The following is an 18,754-nucleotide window of genomic DNA, read 5'->3' as shown; positions in this document are numbered from 1 at the left end:
AGTGAGACAGATCTGTGAGGGACAGCTAAACTATAAAGATGCATAATACATTTGTGGTTTTTTTAAAGACAAAGTTTTGGTAATTTGTTACAGCAGCATTAGGGAACTAATATATATTGCAAATTACTGTACATTTATATTACTACTATTAAACTGTGATAAGTGATTTGTACTTTTCTCTCCCATTAGTCTGTCTATGAACTCAAGATTAAGGAATGAGTTTGTCTTATTTACCACTGGTTCACAGGCTAAGAGTAGGCACTTCATAGGATGTTATGAATGATAATGTTATTATTTATGCGTTTAATTTATACCAATAGTAAAATGTCTTTTTCTTTCACGGTGTTCTCTAGTGCCTAACAGCGCCTGGCACACAGCAAGAGCTCAGTAAAAAACCTGTAGGTGGAGGAGGTACCATGCCCACAGGCTCCTTCCCCATGACTCACGCCGCCATCCTCTCCTGTTCTCTCCAGCTCCCTACTTCTGCACGTCCCCTTACTCTGGGACAGGGTGACCTTAAGTAGCCAGATATCTCTCCCCTAGCTTCCTTTCCTCGAGGCGGTGAGCACAAAGCGCTGCTTTACTGCACACCTTGGAGGAAAGCGGCAGCAGCGCCCTTTGAGGCGGCAGGGGGCGACTGTGTTCCGGGAACTCCCGCGGACGGGTAGGGACGGGGCTGGGTTTCAGGGGGGCGGGTCGGCTCAGTGCGCAGGCGCGGGGCCAGCCGCCTCGCGCGGCCAGGGGCAGGCTGCCACAGAGCAACCCCGGCCGCCGCTCCGGTAGCAGCGAGTTCGAGTCCCGCTCCCCCTCCGCTTTGGTTTTCGCTCCCTCGGCCCTTGGGCCTCCCAACGCCAGTCCCCGGCAGCTCGCTGCGCGTAGCGCACTCCCCGCCTCTAGGATGCCGGTAACTGAAAAGGACCTGGCGGAGGACGCGCCATGGAAGAAGATACAGCAGAACACGTTCACGCGTTGGTGCAACGAGCACCTCAAGTGCGTGAACAAACGCATCGGGAACCTGCAGACCGACCTGAGTGATGGGCTGCGGCTTATCGCGCTGCTGGAAGTGCTCAGCCAGAAGCGCATGTACCGCAAATACCACCAGCGGCCCACCTTCCGCCAAATGCAGCTCGAGAACGTGTCCGTGGCGCTCGAGTTCCTGGACCGTGAGAGTATCAAGCTCGTGTCCATCGGTGAGTGTCCTGGCCCGGCCAGGCGCCGGCGGGTACACCAGCCCTACCCCGCACCCCTGCAAAATGCTGGGGCTCCCTGCCGCACGCCCACATCACACCCTACAGGCGCTGGCTGGGTTTGCGCTTCGACGCCGGGGGGCGTCGGCCCCCCGGGGGGGGTGGGGCATAGGGAACGTAGGCCCCCTCCCTGGTGCCAACCCCTGGGCTGCGACCTCGTGCGATAGTTCTTGGCCATGCATCCCGGCAGTATGTCTCTGACGAGTTGTGTGGGTTGAGGTCTTGAGTTGGGGCAGCACGGGGAGAGGTGGGTTTGTGGCATTTCTCTGCGCCCGGGGTGCCCCTGAGGGAGCCGGGAGACTGAAAACCTCTGGTCTGCTGGCCCCAGGAGTGGGGCCCTATTCCGCTGCTACCCAGAGCGCTCGCCCCGCTGCGCCCGGTCTGGTGCGCTCGGCGGTGGTAGAATGGGCGTTGGTTCAGAGGCTAGGGGAGGAGACCTGGGGTGGGACCGTTCTGTGAGCCTGGGGCCTCCCCGCCCAGGTGGAGAGAGGGACCTGGTACCCTCCCCCGCCGTCTCCGGAATGGGTGTGGGCCTGGAGGTGGGAAGGGGAGCCGCCGGGGGTGTGTCCGCCTCTCTCCCTCTGCTCCCAGCTCCTGCTGTGGGCCAGAGCTGCAGGGTGAGCCCGCTCTCCCCTATGAAGTTATAATTTAGAGATGGTTGTGTTAATGGGAATTGCTGCCTCGTAGGGTACCCAAATTAGTGGGCGCTGTCTGCCACTAACCTTAGTCCTTACATATCCCCCGAGTTGGGTTGTCGTTTAGACCCATTTTACAGACAAGAGGGTCCAGAGGATTAATTGACTTACCGAAGTCTTGGAAGTAGCAGGTTCCAGCTGAGAATTGAAGGAAGTGGGTGACAATTAAAGGAGACTTTGCCTTCCTTTCCCCGCCTTGCTCCACACCAGGGTCTTCCTGAGAGGAGGGAGGGAGTTGGTGTTGGGTTCCTCTGTCCCTGAGCTGGGGGAGAAGAATGAGGGTCAGTTCCTCACTATGCCCTGGGCGAGTGGAGGGCCTCCAGGAGGGTCACAAGGTTGCTGAAGGTGTGGGCTGTCATATAGTACATGTGTCTAAACAGCACGTTTGTGTGCAAAGAGGGATAGTGTGTGTGCACACAGCGTGGGTGTGCAGAGAATGTGTGTGCCTACATTGTGTGTGTGCTCTGCCAGGTGAGCATTTTGTCAGTGAGGAGCTGGCTCAGGCCTGGGTCTAGGGTCTCTTCTTGAGGAAACCAGACCTTGTAATAACCCCATTGATAGGAAGAAAGGGTGGTGGGTGTGGCTGCTGGGACTTTCTCCCTCATAAAAGGGGTTCCCTCTAGGCTGAGTCTCCTGGTTTCTCCCTCTCCTTCCACACCTGTCCTGGCAGCCAGGGCTGCTTCCTGGACCCAGGCAGCTGCCACTGCCCAGTTAGCCTCTCCGTGAAGAAGGTGGCTTCTCTGCAGAGTGAAGCTGTGGCGCATGCTGTCATTGTCTTTTGGGGGCCCATCTCCTTTAACTGGGGAAAGAGAACCTCAGAATTCTCCTGGAATTCTTTCCTTTTCAGAAACCAGCTTTCCTTTGAGGAATCTCAAAGCCTGGCCGGGCTTAACTTGGATCCTTTCTTTGTTTTAAAAATATGTATTTATTTAATTAACTGAACAAAGAAACTTAAAAAGTAAACCAGGAGTATCCAAACATGACATGAAATCTCTTTAAAAAAACTAAACAAAACAAACAAAAAAACCCAAACCACAACACCAGAAAATCCTGGACTGCCTAATTTACCAAGTGTTTACAGAGGCTGCAGCTGCTTCCAGCATGGCTTCCCATAAGTGCCCTGAACTCGGGGCCTCATTCTAGACTTTGTCTGGTTCCTTGCAGTTTTCTAACCTTCATGATTTCCATTCCTGAACCTACCCAGGCCATAGTATCTTCCAAGGTCCTGACATTCCAGGGTTAACCTCTCCTTCGCTGATTGTGGGCTTGTAGGCTATTGGCAGTTTCTCGCTGTAGACCTCTTCCCACCACAAGTTACATTGTCTTATTTTCTTTTCTCCTTTTAAATCATTTTTTTGGATCTTATTCCCCAAAGTGGCATGCCTGGGGTCAAAAGATGTGACCACATTTATGATTCCTGTCATTCCTGGTTGTTCTCCAGAAAAATCTCAGGCAAACAGGTTTTCCAGCCTCTGGAGACCAAGGGAGATATGCCAAGGGCCAGAACTCCTGTGGGAGTAATGCCTGAGGCCTCTTCCCTTTGCTTCTGGGACTGTTGCTGGATAAGAGCCCTTCAGAAAAAAAGTCATATCCAGCTGGGACTTAAATTCAAGTATGCTGTGTTGCTTTGTGCTGATAATGACACTAGCTCCAATCTGAGGGCATGTTAATTGTGTCTTGTTGATTACCCCATTGATCATCACCTTGGATCCTGGAGTATAGTTTCCTTATTTACATAGTGATCTTCAGCGAGTCTGGGAAGCCTAAGGACTTGCCTCAGTCCTGGCCAAATGCTTAGAAAATCGTTGCCGTTATAGTTGTGGTTGTTGTTAGTATTATTATCTCTATTTCAAGATGGGGAAACAGGAGTGAAGTAACTTGCAGAGGTCACCCAGCTAGTAAATGGTGACTGGAACCCAGTTCTGCCCAGCTGAAGTTGAGTCTTCATTGATTTGCCTTCCAGTGTCAGAAATGAATAAAATACATCCCCTATCTTCTGAACAAAGAGCCCCTCTAACACTTTTTAAATATGGGATGTTAGGTTAGTGGCTGGAAATCCACACTTTGAGTCTCTGACCTGTAACAAAGCAGGGTTCTTAAGCTGGTAGGTGAGTGACAGGATTAATCCTCTGAACTGTGATGGTCCCATGAGATGAGTATCATGTTGGGAGGTGAGCAGAATCAGTTTGCATCTCTCATCTTGTGTCTAGATGAATTTGTTGAGGGAATGGTTGCCCTGTCTTCACTGGTTTTTTTTTTGGTGCAGGGAGGAAGTAGGGGACTTTTCTGCTACCTAGTGGATGACATTTTACTCCAGAATCTGGGAAGATAGCTTTGAATGAATACAGGATTTTGTATGCTTCGGGTAACTCAACAGTATACATTGTGAGAATCATTAGAGTTGTGTATAGTCACCCAGTTCTGAGATGAGGGGTCAAAAGCTGCCAGAAGACTGACTTTTCTGTCTAAATTCACTGAAAGATGGCCCTGGTTGTTTATTCATATTTGTAATTGATTATAAGGTGGTCCCATCCTAGGCTCCATTCAAAAGATTTTCTTTAGTTTCTTATTATATCTTGGGCAGTTCATAGTGAGGCCTCAGCATATTTAATTCTAGTTGCCTGCCAGAGCTGGCAGCTTTATTTACTTGTTTTTCCAAAAACCTTTCTAACACTGGGCAGCCCAGCCAACTTGGAGAAAAAGGGGTCTCCCCGCCCAAGAATGACAATCAAGTCTGTCTAGAAGTTTGGGTGGTGTGTTTTGGTTTGATCCTTTAGAAAAAAGGAATTCTGTCCTTTTCAGGGGATGTGGTCTGACCCTAATGTTTACTTAACGTGCCTGCGCCAGGCCAGTGCCCCAGAGCAAGTGGTGCGTGTTCCCAAGACCTTAGGTCACTGGGTAGAGTTTCCAGGGTGGTGGGTCACTGTGCCACTCAGCCCCTTTTCCTTCCTTTTGTCCCACCCCCACCAAAATAACATACAAATAATCCTAAATTCTACTCTTCCAGAATTACCCAGTGAATGCCAGTGTGTCTTTTAGGCAATGTAGTTCAGACCCAGTGTATGCTTAAAGAGTAGCAAAGTAGCATGTTTTGTCAGAATGAACAATTTCAGCTCCATTTGCAACCAAGTAACACATTAGTGTCAGAGTTGGCTTTTGTAGTAAAGAGCAAGGATTCTTGGTTCAAATCCCACTTGCCACTAAGTAACTATTATTAAGACACTTCTGTGCCTTGGTTTCCTTATCACTAAAATGGGGACAGTAACTACCTTGATAAAAATTAAACAAGTTAACATTTTTAAAAAGTGCTTGAAACAGTTTGTGGCACATAGTAAGTGCTATATGAGTGTTTGTTTAATAAATCGAGTGCTGTCCAATAATATTCTCAGGAGTCACACTGGAGGGTTTGTACACTGAAAGGAGATTTAAAATCTGTGCCGCTTTGGGGAGACCAGCTTGGTCGGCTAATGTTAATTCTGTTTGTTATAATGGGGTTATAGATTACCCCGAGAGTGGCCCCCTCCTTGGAAGGGGATGACCCCTGGTTATGTTATGGCTGCCTCTGGAACCCATTCACAACCAGCTTTGTTTCCGAGAGCTGGACAGGAGCTCCGGGTGGCTGGTCATTCCAGCCTCCCACCCCATTCAGGAATCTCTGGGCCAAATCACTTCCAGATGGCAGTTGGGCCTCTGCGGAGCTCCTCCAGCAACGGTGGAGCCAGCATGCCAGTCAGCAGCTGCCGTTGTTCTTGGAGAGTCTGTGCTGAAGGAGGGCTTTGATTTAGAGCCAAATTATGTCTCCTGGGTACTCCCCCCATCCCTGCCCAGGGTTCTGGTTCTATGCTGTGAGGCGGGCGTCACTGGCTAGTTGAGGATGGCAGCCTTGCTTCTTGGGCAGAAGATGCCCAGGCCCAGAGCCTTTGGGCCCTGCCCACAGTGGCTCCATGGCCAGGGCGGGGGGGGGGGGGAGTGCGGGGACGGGGGCGGAGTACCACATCATCCTGCTTTCTCTTCAGGTCAGCACATATTGGCTATACTAAATATGGACAAATAATTCAGGGCATGGGCCTGAAGCTAGACTGCCAGGATTCATATCCCCTCTCTGCCCCCTAGCATTTGTGCAACTCTGGTTCACTGCCTTAACCTTTCTGACCTTTTTTCTTTATCTGTAAAATGACATTATCAGTAATATTATTGTGCTTTTGAACCTAAGTTCAGGACTTTGTCTTGTCTTCCATTTGTTCTCTGGCCAGTCCTACTGCAATCATCCGGTGTGTTAGCTTATTCCCTTCCCTTCAGTTTAGAACCTCTGATGACGATGCCTCCCAAGATCTTTTCTTCCTTTCCTCATTCAACAAATGATGGAAGACCTACTGAGCCAGGCCCAGTGCTAGAGCCACAGGAATAATGAAAGTCATGTCCTGACTTGCATCACAGACTGCTCAGCGTGGAGCAGAGACACATAACCAGGGAATGTCCTTCTCAAACTTCTAGCTACAACACAAATCACCTGGGGACTTGGTTAAAAATGCAGGTCCAGGGTGAAGGCTGAGGTTATTCACTTCCAACCAATTCCTAGTTGCTTCTTTCTGGACTATGCTGTGAATAGTGAGGATTAAGGTGGGGGAGGAGCACCTTCCTTCAGGCTGGGTGGGTTGGGAAATCTGGAGGGCTTCCTGGAGGAAGGGCTGGTTAAGTTGAAACCTAAAGCCTGCTAGAATTAGGCAGGTAAACAGTTAGCTAGGTGAGCACTAGAGCAGCGCAGTATGTCAGGTAGAGTTCAGAGGGCTGGCTCACATAAGGCCTTCTGAGGCTGAAGACAACCATCAGAAGATCTTCCTTGAGCGAGATCGAAGTAGGACAGGTGAACCCAGGTGAAATGGATTGATCACCTAATCTGGGAAGCTCTCAACTGTTGCTCCAGTCATTCTTTTCAGGAGAAATTTGTAAATATTCCTGTTCCTCATATATGTATACTTGTAAGCTATATACCTATACTACCATCAGTCTATGTATTAAATATTGGTAAAGCTTAGTTTATTTTTAGATGACACATCCAAATACAAGATCTGGTTTTTCTGTGCTTCAATAGATTATCCTGTGTGCCCTTGGCGTGCAGTGTCCCTATTTGGAGGCCCCTGAGGGGCCTGTGTTTCTGTCTCCCCCACCCCGCCCCACCATATTGCTATTCTGCATTTAGTTTCATCTTTAGTTATCCTCGGTTAAGGAGGTGGATCTATAATTATAAGCCTTTTCTCCATTAATGAGTTGAACCAAATAAATAAATCGAGTGGAATGAGCCATTTCAATCTAAACGCGTGCTGTTCTAACGATTAAAATTGCCTTTCACTCTGCTGGAAGCCATTTTACATTACTGTTGTAAATCTAGTTATTCATTAAACATGCTCAATAATCATCAAATTGGCTCAGCTTATTGTATAATAAACAACAGTACTTTCTTCTTCTGGGGCTTGGGAAGTGGCCTTGTATTTTTAAAAGGTGCCTAGCTCACTTTTCTTGGGTAATTAAGCTCCTGTTTTGGGAAAGATGATTAGAAAAACAAATGGTTCTCTTTATGACTAAAGTGATAAAACAGTAGGTGAGGGTAAATAGGTGTATAAGATATAAAGGATGGAACTATTAGGTATTTCAATCATGGTCACTTAGTATCATGATTTTTTTTTTTTTGCAAGAAAAATAAAAATCCGAAGTTGCAGCCTATCTTCTAAGAGCCTTTGAGCAGTTGCCTTAAGCATGTTCATTTGATAAGTGATAGTTAGATGGTTGCCATAACTCTCCTGCAGGATTTTCAGTTATAAAAACAATTTGACGACATTTTACTTACACTCATTGTCTGATTACAAAATTTACCAAAGAACGTTTGCCTTCCTGATCCTCTTTTGACCTGTGCGGTGGAACCTGTGCGGTGGAATGTTCTCGGTCAAGGTTTTCTTATATTATAAGCAAAGAGCAGTTAGTTTTTTTTCACTTGGTCAGGACTGACCACATGACTGAATTATTTTGACAGAATGTCTGACTTCCTCCCTTCTCCCATTATCAATTGGCAAGGAGGACACTGTGTTCCTCCTGCATATTCCTTGGCTGTTCTTGGTACCAAGAACACACACTGATGATGCTATTTGTGTTTCAAACAGAATAAAATGAACAGAACTAAAGCAGTAGAAGTCTCTCACTGCAACATATCTATTTACGTTACAAATGTGGAATCCAACTATGACATGAAAAAAATATGGCTTGATGCAGGCAAGCACCATGCCCGCCTGGCATGGGAAGCGAAGAAGATCTGAGCCTCAGTGACTGGAGCAATGTCTAGGTGTACACACCTACCCTCTAACACAATATCCAGCCTTTCTCCATACCTGCTGGCTACTAAGCATTGTCCTGAGTGCTTTACCTTTATTACTTCTAATCCGCATTGTGAACCCTGCAAAGTGAGTGGCTTTATATTTCCTTTTACAGATGAGAATACTGAGGCTCAGATCAGTCTCATTTCACATGCCAGCCATGATGCTTGCCTGCATCAAGCTGTATTTTTTTATGTTGAAGTTGGATTCCACATTTGTAAAATAAATATGTTGTAGTGAGAGACTTGTACTGCTTTAGTTCTGTTCGTATTCTGTTTAAAATTTTACTAATTCGAATTAGTGAAACTGTAATATTCTACAAAACAAAACTTTTTACCTATTTATTTTTAATGCTCACAGCACCTGGTATTCCAAGGTGGTCTCCCATCCAAGTACTAACCAGGCCCGACCCTGCTTAGCTTCCAAGGTCAGCCAAGATCAGGTGCATTCAGGGTGGCATGGCCATAGACTAAAACAAAACTTTTTTTTGGCCCAGTTGCCTTACCTTTCCCAGCACCTTAGAGCTTCAGTTGGGTCCTTCTCTCCAGTTCTGGAGACATCTCTCTAGTTCTTTCCCTGCCTTTGTTTGGTTCCCAGGGGCAGTGATATCAATGCAGGTCTGGACAGTAGGGACCAGCCGAGGGCAGCTCTGGGGGTTCGGACAGGGCTTTCTTTATGAGGCCCCTAAGCCAGAGGTGAGGAGGAGGGGCCCCCTGGAGTGTCGCCTGGTTGCAGTCCTGTGTGGTTCACAGAGCACACCACTTGGGGGACGCGGAGGGGTTTGTTCAGACCCAGCCATGTTGGGAGACCCTTGGTGACAAGTCACCATTGGCACTGCTGTGCTCTGTCAGAAATGCCCTCTCCTTACCTTTTCCTTCTGCTACTTTTAAAAATTAACTTGTGGAGGGTGTGTTGGATGGTGTTTTCAGGTGAGCAGAACCTTTCTTTCCTGGTTGGCACTCAGCCTTTGTCAGTCTGGCAGCCTTGGCACTAGGCAGCTGCCTGCTTCTAATCCAAGCCAGCGAGCCGACTCCCTGCTCATCTTCTAGGAGCCTTGTGGGCAGGCCCCTTACTGTGCACCACAGCTCCGAGCTGCTGCTCCAGAGCTGAACTTGTGGCCCCCAGGGCTTCTCCTGCAGCAGTCCTCCTGAGAGAGAAAGCTAGTCTGGCTGGCCGGCCCACTCTGTGCTCAGCTCCCCAGAAATCGCAGGGCTGGCTTGTTGAAAGGTTTGGGCGTTAACACAACACTCCTGTTCTCTCTCTCTGAAGGCCCTTTATGCTGGCGTGAATTCCTTTTCTCATGGAGATCTGAAAGCTCTTTTGACTAAATGGGTCACCTTTCTGGGTATTTTCATAAGGCTGGTCAGCTTTTGCCACGCCAGACAACTTTTCTGGAATTTCCGTTCAGATATAAAGGCAACCAAAGAGGTTGGAATTATTTGGAACACAGTGTGGAATTTTGGCTTTTGAGCTATAGGGAAATGGGTGGGGATTTGTGGCAGAGACTATGTAAATTTGCTGCTCCCCATAAATTCAGATTTTTAGATTAAAAAAGGGTAGCAGCAGTCAGCTTTCCTTCTGACAAACAGGAATGGTGTTACTCTCAGCCACATGCTGCTTGTGACTCAGGCAGAGGCAGGCCTCCCATGGAGGCTAAGGTATGAAAGAATTCTCCATGGCTAAAATGAGATTCCTCCATCTCCCCTATCCTCTTCCCTCCCCGCCCCAAATCACGTTCTTATCATGCTGGTTCTGCACTGCTTGTGTGAATCACCTTAATTTCCTTGTATCTCACTGAAGTGATTTATCAGATATTCCAGGGAAAATGAGAATTATTTGGTGTTCTATAGGCTGTTGGGAGCTCAACAGCACCTGGTATTTCTTGCTCAAGAATAAAGTAATTGTTCCCTTGGTGGGGTAAAGCAGGTCAGAGGTTGAGGGGGGCAGACCCTGCCCCCCAGGGAACCTCAGGTGCTGAGGCCTTTGAGCTCAGATCCCCGAAGGCCTTTGTGACTTGGTGGTTCCCTTAATTAAGTAGTTCTGGGTTCTGTTTATAAGATTCTTCTTCAGAAGAGGCTAAAGTTGGAAGGTCAGGGACATGCTGCTGGTGGGAGTGGGGGCCCCTCGGTGAGCTTCCGGCCATCCAGGGGCAGAACCCAGAAAGTGTTCTGAGAAGGAGGAGCCTTGGTGGATCTTGGCTGGCAGGCACTTGGGCAGTGGCTTGTCACATTCCTTATCTCCAGTAAAGGAGGCAGCTAGCTAGCCCCTGGGGAATGCCTCTCTAGTTGAGGAGTCCTTTACAGGAAATGATCCAGGTGTCATGTTACACATTCTGCAGGGCGTGTATCTCTTACCATAATTGCCTTGCTGTCCCCCCTTTTTTTTTTTTTTTTTTTTTTACTTGGCACTCTTGTTTGACATCCATGGGGAGTTATACTTGAGGTTGGAGGGCATGAGGCTCTCTCTTGAACACCCACAGTCTCCCCACCACACACACCCTTGCCTTGCTGGTGCCATTCCATAGTTTATTGAGCTGTATTGCTCTCCTAACTTGCCTGTCTCGCTCTCCCACTGGATAATGACTGCTCCAGTGGTGGGCACTGTAACTCTTGTTTGTCTCTGTGGCTCTTAGCTGCCATTTAGTAGTTACATAGCACTACAATAAATAATTTATTAAATACATAAACAGAAACTAGCATAGGTGGGCTGAATAATAAATCTGGTACATTGATTTGTTTATAATATATTTGCTTTCAGAAAATACAAAATAGTGGTCCTTTGCAGCCTATTGTGAAATGGTCATTAAGTGTAGTGAACAACTGGGTCTGGGGTCCCAGTAAAACACTTAGTTTTTGGGACAGTGATGATGAACTTAAAGATCTCAGTACTTTATAGTCATTCTCTGAACATCTGTGATTTGCGTCAGCTGTTAGATAATGAGGCCTTTTCCAAGTTGTCTGTGAGGCTCAGAAAATGAATATAAAAGGAAGCCACTGGAACTTACTATAATCATAGTAATATTTTAATTGATAATAGTGAATATATATTGAGCACCTACTAGTACCAGGCATTCTGATAAATGCTTTTCAATAATAGCTAAATGAAACCCCAGAGATATAGTTACTGTTGTAATCTGCATTATAAAGAGAAGGAAACTGAGGCATGCCCAGATCAGCCATATATGACAGACTCTGACTCAAACCCTTGCCTGAGATTTCAATCCCCAAAGGAAAGCCATCAGCTCATCATGTCTCTGAAATTTACTTCTAATAATTTTTTTGGGGGGGACATTAAAAAGTTATATTTAGAGTCTTTTGTAAAAAAATTTCAAGAACATAAAGAAATACAACTTCAAAACACATTGCCTGTGAAGACTCTTAATGGATCTCTTTTCTACTTTTAGAGAATTTTGCTTCCTTTTGATCAGACTAGGGAAGAGAGAGATGCATTTTCTCAGAAAAAAAAAAAAAGAAAGAAACTGTGGACTGGAAATGTTTTGTGAAATTGTTTTGGTCATACTTCTGGTTGTAACAAGATTCATCCATTAGTTATTGCTGAGCTGTGGCCAACATTAAAATTGGAGATCTTAGCTGAAGCTCATTATGGTTTGCAAGTCTCCCTTGGTCTAGAAATATGTTCTGGTCAGCCACAGGGTGGGAGTGTTCCAACCACTCTCTGTCTTTTAAAAGTTTTCAGGACCAATTTTTATTGGGATTGCCAGTGTCTCTTAATACTAGTTATTATGTTTGGTAACTATTGTGACCTAGCCCAGGTAGAAAGTCATTTATGTTTTAGTTGCTCAGCTCCATTAGCAATTTAACTGTGTCTCAAATGTGCCTTTAACATAATTAGTTGAGTAGCTTGGTTCACCCTTGCCTGCCTGGGAACTTTTAGAAGTCTGAAAATTACATGCAGCCCTCAGGTCTCTATGGTATTGGTTTTTTGGAGATGTTATTTCCTCAGCCTTTAGGACACCAGTCCCATGGAATCACCTTGTCTTGGCGTTGTTTGAGGCAAAAGAGATGAAATGGAAACCACTTCTGGATACGGACTAAGCCACCACTGAGTGCACTTAAGAGTATGGGTTAGTGAGACCCTATTGCTAACTGGGAGACTTGGGGCAAATTGTTTGGCCTCACTGAGGTTTAGTGTCCCAGCCTATAATAGTACCCTACGCTTGTTGTTGAAGAGTAAATGATACAATCCCTATAAAGCATTGGGCCAGTCATTGGCAGACAGTGAGTGCCCCATGAATGCTGGTTGTCACCTTCCTTCTTCACTCCTCCTCCTCCTGGACCTATGGTGCCCCCCGCTCCCAGGCTGGAGGAAGAAGTGACTTAATTATCTTAGAAAGGAAGAGGTGGGTGGGAATATACCCAGAAATTGGCCAAAGATGTTTCATACCTAATGGGCTGTTTTTAGAAGTTGATTTTGAGTAACTTTTGGGTGGGAACCTTGGGCCAGCGGCGTTTCCTGGTCATCTGGCCAAGCTTCCTTTAAGGATAGAAAACAGATGCTAACTATTCTCGATGTTGTCCCTCACTTTCCCTTTTGTCCTTTTTGGCTAATGGATTTATTTTTTAAGACTAGCTCCTTTGCCCTTCTTCTTCTTTTTTTTTTTTTCCCTTTAACCCTTGCTTTTTTCTCTTAGACTGTCCTTCATTCCCATTTCTTTCTTTCCTTGTTTTGCTCTCATGGAAATGTCCACTATAACACCATCCAGGTGATGTGCTTGCTTGTAGGTCTGTCGTGACTATCTCTTGAGAGCTGGCTGACCTTAGCCAGTTGTTTCGCCTCTAGGAGCCTGTCTTCCATATGCAACATGTAATAAAATTCTCTGCCTTCCTGAGTTCTGAGGTATAAAGAGAATGTGCATCTAAAGCCGTTAGCAGCACGGCTGGTCATAGGAAGTGCTCAGTAAATGACAGCCACTGCTATTGTGGTGTTAGCATCAGCATTATTACTATGAAGCTCCAAATCTTTTTTAGGGCTTAATCAAAGGGGCTGTAGAGGGAGCAGTCATTCTGGAGGTGAGGCTGTGATGACTGCCTTGTGTACTTTCAGTCTGGAACAAAGGGGAATAATGCCAGCTGCCCTCACCACCCCCTCCACACACACAGTTCTCAAACTTGGCTTGTTCCTGCCTTGGCCCTGGGCACTGCTTTCTCTCTCTCTCTCTCTCTCTCTCTCTGGCCCTTTGACATCTGGGATCCACATAGTGGGGCTGCCTATACCATCTGCCAGGATTTTTGCTGCCCTGGGTGTAGTCTTAAACCCAGCACTGTCCAACCCCATGTCCTGGAGCTGGTGACAATATTTTTGCAGTAGTGCCTGGAAACGGGACTTCTAGGATCGCCCTGTACAAATAGCATGCAAGGTTGCTGGGCCGGAGTGACCGGAAAAGGGTGGCAACAGCAAAATCTGTGGCTCTTAAGACCAGAAGGGATGTGGGAGGTGGGGGTGGGGAACATCATTCTCATTTCTTTTCAGGGGTACACTAGTCTCAGCAGTGCCAGGCTGAAGGGATCTGTCTGTGACTTATGTAACTACCTGTTTGCCTCAGTTGCCTCTTGAAGACAAGCTGCCTGCTTTTTTCCTTGGTTGGGCCAGATTTCAAATACTACAGCCTTTTAGGGGACTGTCATTTTTAGGTTGCGCTTGTGGGGACTGAGAGAATACCTTTCCCAAAGGTAGAATTTGTGAGAGTTTTACTTGAGTGAGTGACCAATGCAGACTCATGTTTTAACAACGGGAAATTAGTCAGCCTGGTTGCTATTTCCATGTGACAGGGCAAAAATTTAAACACTTGCACAATAGCTTTTGTTTCATCAGCTATTAAAGCTGACCATCAATTAGGTGTTATCAATAAGATCAGCAGGTGTTAACCTGCTCTGATTCCGGAGACCAGTTTCTGGTCCTGGGAAAGTCCCAGAACAAGCTGGATTTGGCAAGGTTGTGGGTCCTAGGCAGATGGCAAGACCTCGACACTGGATCTTAGTGCTGAGCCGGCTTCTACCATCACTGGTGCCTTGGAAAGAGGCCCTCTCTCAGCCTGTTTCCTCATCTGCAAAATGGGAGAACTGGACGAGGTCTGTGTTTCCCAAACTTTTAGTCATTTGTAAAGGAGCCACTGTCTTTATTTTTACCATGTCCGATGGCTGTCTCTATTTCATTTTCACTTAACATTTCCCCCCTGCAGTTGACTCACTTTTAAAATAAAATGTAGTCAAAAAGGAGACTGTCACTATCATAATGGAAAAGCCTGTCACTAGGTAAATTGAAGGTAACCACAAATGTTATTAAATTCCAGCTAGGCTGTTGTTTGTTTTCAATGGGAGGCCTGCTCTATTGGTTAAAAAGGAAAATTAGCCAGAGATAGAGAGGTGTCCAGAGTAATCTAGCACCACGCCAAGCCCTTCTCCCTGACACAGAAGGATCGAGAAAGAATTGGAGTGAGAATAGTATCTCTCTGTGATACAGAGGGACTGATAGAACGTCACCAATAGCTCAGAGTAGTAACATATAGGTGCTTTGTTCAACAAATACTTGTGGAGCCTTTACTGCATGCCAGGAGCTGTGCCAGGAGCTGTGGTAGCAGCTAGGGGTATAGGAGGGATTGGGACTTGGTCACTGACCTGGGCCGTTGACCTCAGAATGCTCACAGTCTAACAGGAGTCATGGGAGTAGATTGAATGTGAGTGAAGAGCAGGGCAGGCCACAGAGGTTTCAGTAAGAAAACCACAAACCTGAGTTTTGTCATATGTGTAGGGGTTGGTTAGAAAACTTTTTTTTTTAATTTGAGATGTGTTTTTTTTTTTCTTTTAAATGAATGATAAACCTTTCAGTCCAGAATGATTCTAGAGAAACTGGATATATTAAAGTATTGTTCTTATGGTGTTAAGATATTGGTCCATCTTAACCCTTTATGTAATGGTAACCAACCTTATTTCCCTAAACCTTGATTTGAGTTTTGAGCTCTCTTAGAGTCTATGTCAATAGATAAAACAAAATGCCTGACAGATTCTTTACCACAGTATTTTTTTTCCTTCTGTGATTAGCAGGTCCTGTAGTTTCTGCAAAGCAAGATATACCATAAGATTGGACCTCAGAAATGCCTCAGGCTAATCTCCAGGAATGAGTGGTATTCTTTGAGGTGGGGGGGATATGAGGCTGAGTCTGATTTTTCTGTCCATCTGCTAGTTTAGGGCACCTGCTTCCTCTGGATTTCTGGGACGAGGGAGGTTGTGGGTAAGAGTAAGGACTTGGGAGTCAGGCAGCTCTGGGTTGAATCTGAAATTTATATGTGACCTAGGATCGAGCTCCATGATTTCCCTGGAGCCTCAGTGTTCAATGTTCTCTCCTGTACATGGGCATAATCACAGTTTCTACCTGAAAGAGTGGGTGTGAAGATTGAATGAGCTCAAGTTTATAAAGTACTTGCCACATGGGAAGTATTCAGGAAGTGATAGCCAGGTAATCCCATGATTTTCTGATTGAAGGGGTCAGGTTCTTACTACTTTAGGCTGGAAGTGAGTGGAGGTGAAGGGAGATGTCAGATTTGGGGTTTGGTTAGTCATGCCGATTGACATCAGGACATTCAGAGGGATATGGGGTTTGGGACAAGTGATGTCATGGCCTCTAAGATATTGTGTATGGGTTAAGTCAAGATGAAATGGACAGCAAAGGGTGGGAGTAGGGGGCTGTAAAAATCCTTTCAGCTTCAAGCAGTGGAACTCAAAACTAGCTCACCTGCAAGGAAATTGATTGCCTTATGTCAGTTTATGGGTTATGGGTTTCTGGGATCCAGTGGCTCAGTGATGTCATTAAGGACCTAGGTTCTTTGGGTCTCTGTTCTCTTGGTTTCATTAGTCCTAGTCCTGAGGCTGATTCTCTCTGGTTTCCCATAGCGGTGAGTTCCTGTGAGGTTGAGAGATGGTTCTTGGGAGTTTCTTATGAGCCAAGAACAACTTTTCAAGAAGCCAGCAACAGATCTTTCCTTATGTCTCACTGGCTCAAATTGGATCACATGGCATTTTTGGACCAGTACCTGGCAAGGGGGATGGGTTACCTTCAGACCAGTGAGGCTTTTCTGAGAGCTGGGGATGGAGTCCCTTCATTGGAGGCCCACAGGTTCTGTTGGGAGGTAGATCCCAGACTCCTGTCAGGCCCCGGATTCCTGTGGCACTCCTGCCTTCTCCTCCACACTGCGTTATTGTAGGAATACTGCTGATGTCAGTTGTATATTTGTATAGCATTTATTTTTTTTTCCTAGTTAGAAATAGTACAGCTGACTCTTGAACAGATTTGGGAGATTAGCCTGAGGCATTTCTGAGGTCCAATCTTATGGTATATCTTGCTTTGCAGAAACTGTGCATGTCCACTTATACACAATTTTTTTCAATAAATACATATACTATTTTCCATCTGTGATGGGGAGTCCGTGGATGTGGAGAGCAGACTGTATGTGTTGATTTACGCCATTTTATGTAGGAGGTTTGAGCATCTATAAATTTTGTTATCCTCTGGGGGTCTTGGAACCAGTACCCCATGGATACCCAGGGACAACTTCCATTTTGGGAAGTCAAGAGTTACACACACAGTTATATATAGGGGTTCAGCGCCCCTAATCCCTGTGTTGTTCAAGGGTAAACTATATATGTTTTTGCATAGAAATGGGAAAATACATAAAATAGTATAAGTGGAAAAATTGGTTACAATTTCACTGCCAAGTGATAACAAAAGAATTGTTTATATTCCCTTCCATTTTTCTGTACATGTATGCACATAACACATTATAAATAACTTAGGAGCCAGACTCTATGTAGTTTTATATTCCATCATCAAATATCACTTAAAAACTCAATTTATTTTGACACTCTATCATAAAATGGTATATTCTTTTAAAATGCTTTATGTCAATAAAAATGGAATGCAGAGCAATACATGTGAATAGACTAGACCTCTGCTGAGTTTGGGGTCTCCTGAGAGTGGGCTGGCCATAAGGACCTGTACCCAAGTGGAGGCGCCTTTACTGGGGAAGGTGATCCCAGGAAGCAGGCAGAAGAAATGGCAAGTGAGACAGGGAAGGAGAGAGAGGCACCAGTATTAGGGTGAATTATCGAGGTTGCTGCAGTGGGCAGCATGAGCTCAGTTCTGAGAAGTGTACAGAATGCTTCCAGAATTGTCCACCTGCAGCAGGTCAGGAAGCTGGAGATGCACCAGCTCCTATTCCTCAATGATGGAGCCATTAATTCCTTCTAACTGCTAGTCTGGGTGCCCACACGTGTTGGCTCTGCTTGGGCAAAAAAGGAAAACAAGAAGGTTGCACCTGAGTTGGTGGGTGGTCCCAGGAGGAGATCTGAGCGTGCACAGGACTGCCCACTGTAACTGTGGCTGAAATCAGACATGGCCCAAAGGGATGGCCACAGGCACTAGCAGTATCTCCAAGTGTATCACCCTTCATAAATTTTACAAACAATGTTGAGCAAAAAAAGCAAATTGCAGGAAGATACATACACTATGATATTATTCTACATATGTAGAAATACAGATATGTTTATGAGAACGATCAGAACCTAACTTTGGATAGCGGTTGCCTGGGGTAGGGGAGGGAGGGGTATGCAGTCGTGAAAGCGTGTGCAGGGGCTTGCAACTCGCTGTAACATTTTATTTCTTTAGTTATGAGGTGGTTATACTGTATTATTATTTTCTGCCTCCCATGTGTGTGTGTTTTTTATTGTTGTTGGAAATATTTTTCTTATAAAAAATTGATCTAAAATTTTAATGCTAGTACAGTGCATTACTGAATTTAACCAAGGGAAGGAAGAAAAGTACCCCACTTTTTATTATTTTGTTTGTTTATTTTGAAGACAAGCTTGGGCCCAGCTTGTAAGAAAGAAAACAGATCGTTCTCAAGATGCCAGGATGGTATTAAGACAAAAGACATTCACAGTTAGCAAGATTTTTCCTTCCCACTCCCCAAGTATGTGTTGAAACTCCTGAGCTAATAACCTTAGAATGTAAGGCCCCTCCCATTGTATAGCCTGTGAACAGAGAAGGCTTGAGTTTCTCAAAAGCAAAGAGAGCTTTAAACATTTGCCCCCGGGAGCTTCCAGTCAATTGCTTCTTGTCTAAGCGAATAACTCAAGGGACTGCTGAAATATTTGCATTGCCCTTAACAGCAGTAAAGATCCAGAGTAAGGGATGGTTCAACAGTGGAATGAGTGTTATGAGAGAGTTGCATTCTAAGCACACCTTTGCGTTATGGCCCAAATCAAGCCTGATCATTTTTTGGTTGGGTGGTTCCCTAACTAAGGGGGCGGTGGTTTTGGTGTCCCAGAGAACCTGAACATATGAGCTTGAAGTGTTTAATTTTGAAAGTACTTTATTGAGATATATTTGACATACAACAAATGACACATTTAAAAGCGTATGGTTTGGAAGCAGC

General features: G+C 45.6%; 1 protein-coding gene and 1 pseudogene across 4 annotated transcripts in view; one reads left to right on the top strand and one right to left on the bottom strand.

Annotated features, from left to right (window-relative positions):
* The first annotated feature begins 737 nt into the window (after positions 1 to 737).
* FLNB (filamin B) overlaps positions 738 to 18,754 on the top strand; it is a 131,119-nt gene continuing 113,102 nt past the window's right edge. For 2 of the 4 annotated variants that reach the window (XM_016131579.2, XM_016131578.2), the window contains exon 1: positions 899 to 1,190. In XM_016131579.2, the coding sequence (XP_015987065.2) occupies positions 899 to 1,190 (292 nt within the window). Of the gene's footprint in view, positions 1,191 to 18,754 lie in introns of all 4 variants that reach the window. The other 2 variants (XM_016131572.2, XM_016131577.2) reach the window with 2 other exon arrangements.
* Positions 8,659 to 8,777, bottom strand: LOC118602430 (annotated as a pseudogene).

This window comes from Rousettus aegyptiacus, unplaced genomic scaffold (assembly GCF_014176215.1).
Source record: "Rousettus aegyptiacus isolate mRouAeg1 unplaced genomic scaffold, mRouAeg1.p scaffold_m13_p_4, whole genome shotgun sequence".
Lineage (NCBI taxonomy): Eukaryota > Metazoa > Chordata > Mammalia > Chiroptera > Pteropodidae > Rousettus > Rousettus aegyptiacus.
This window is presented reverse-complemented; position numbering and strand designations above follow the sequence as displayed.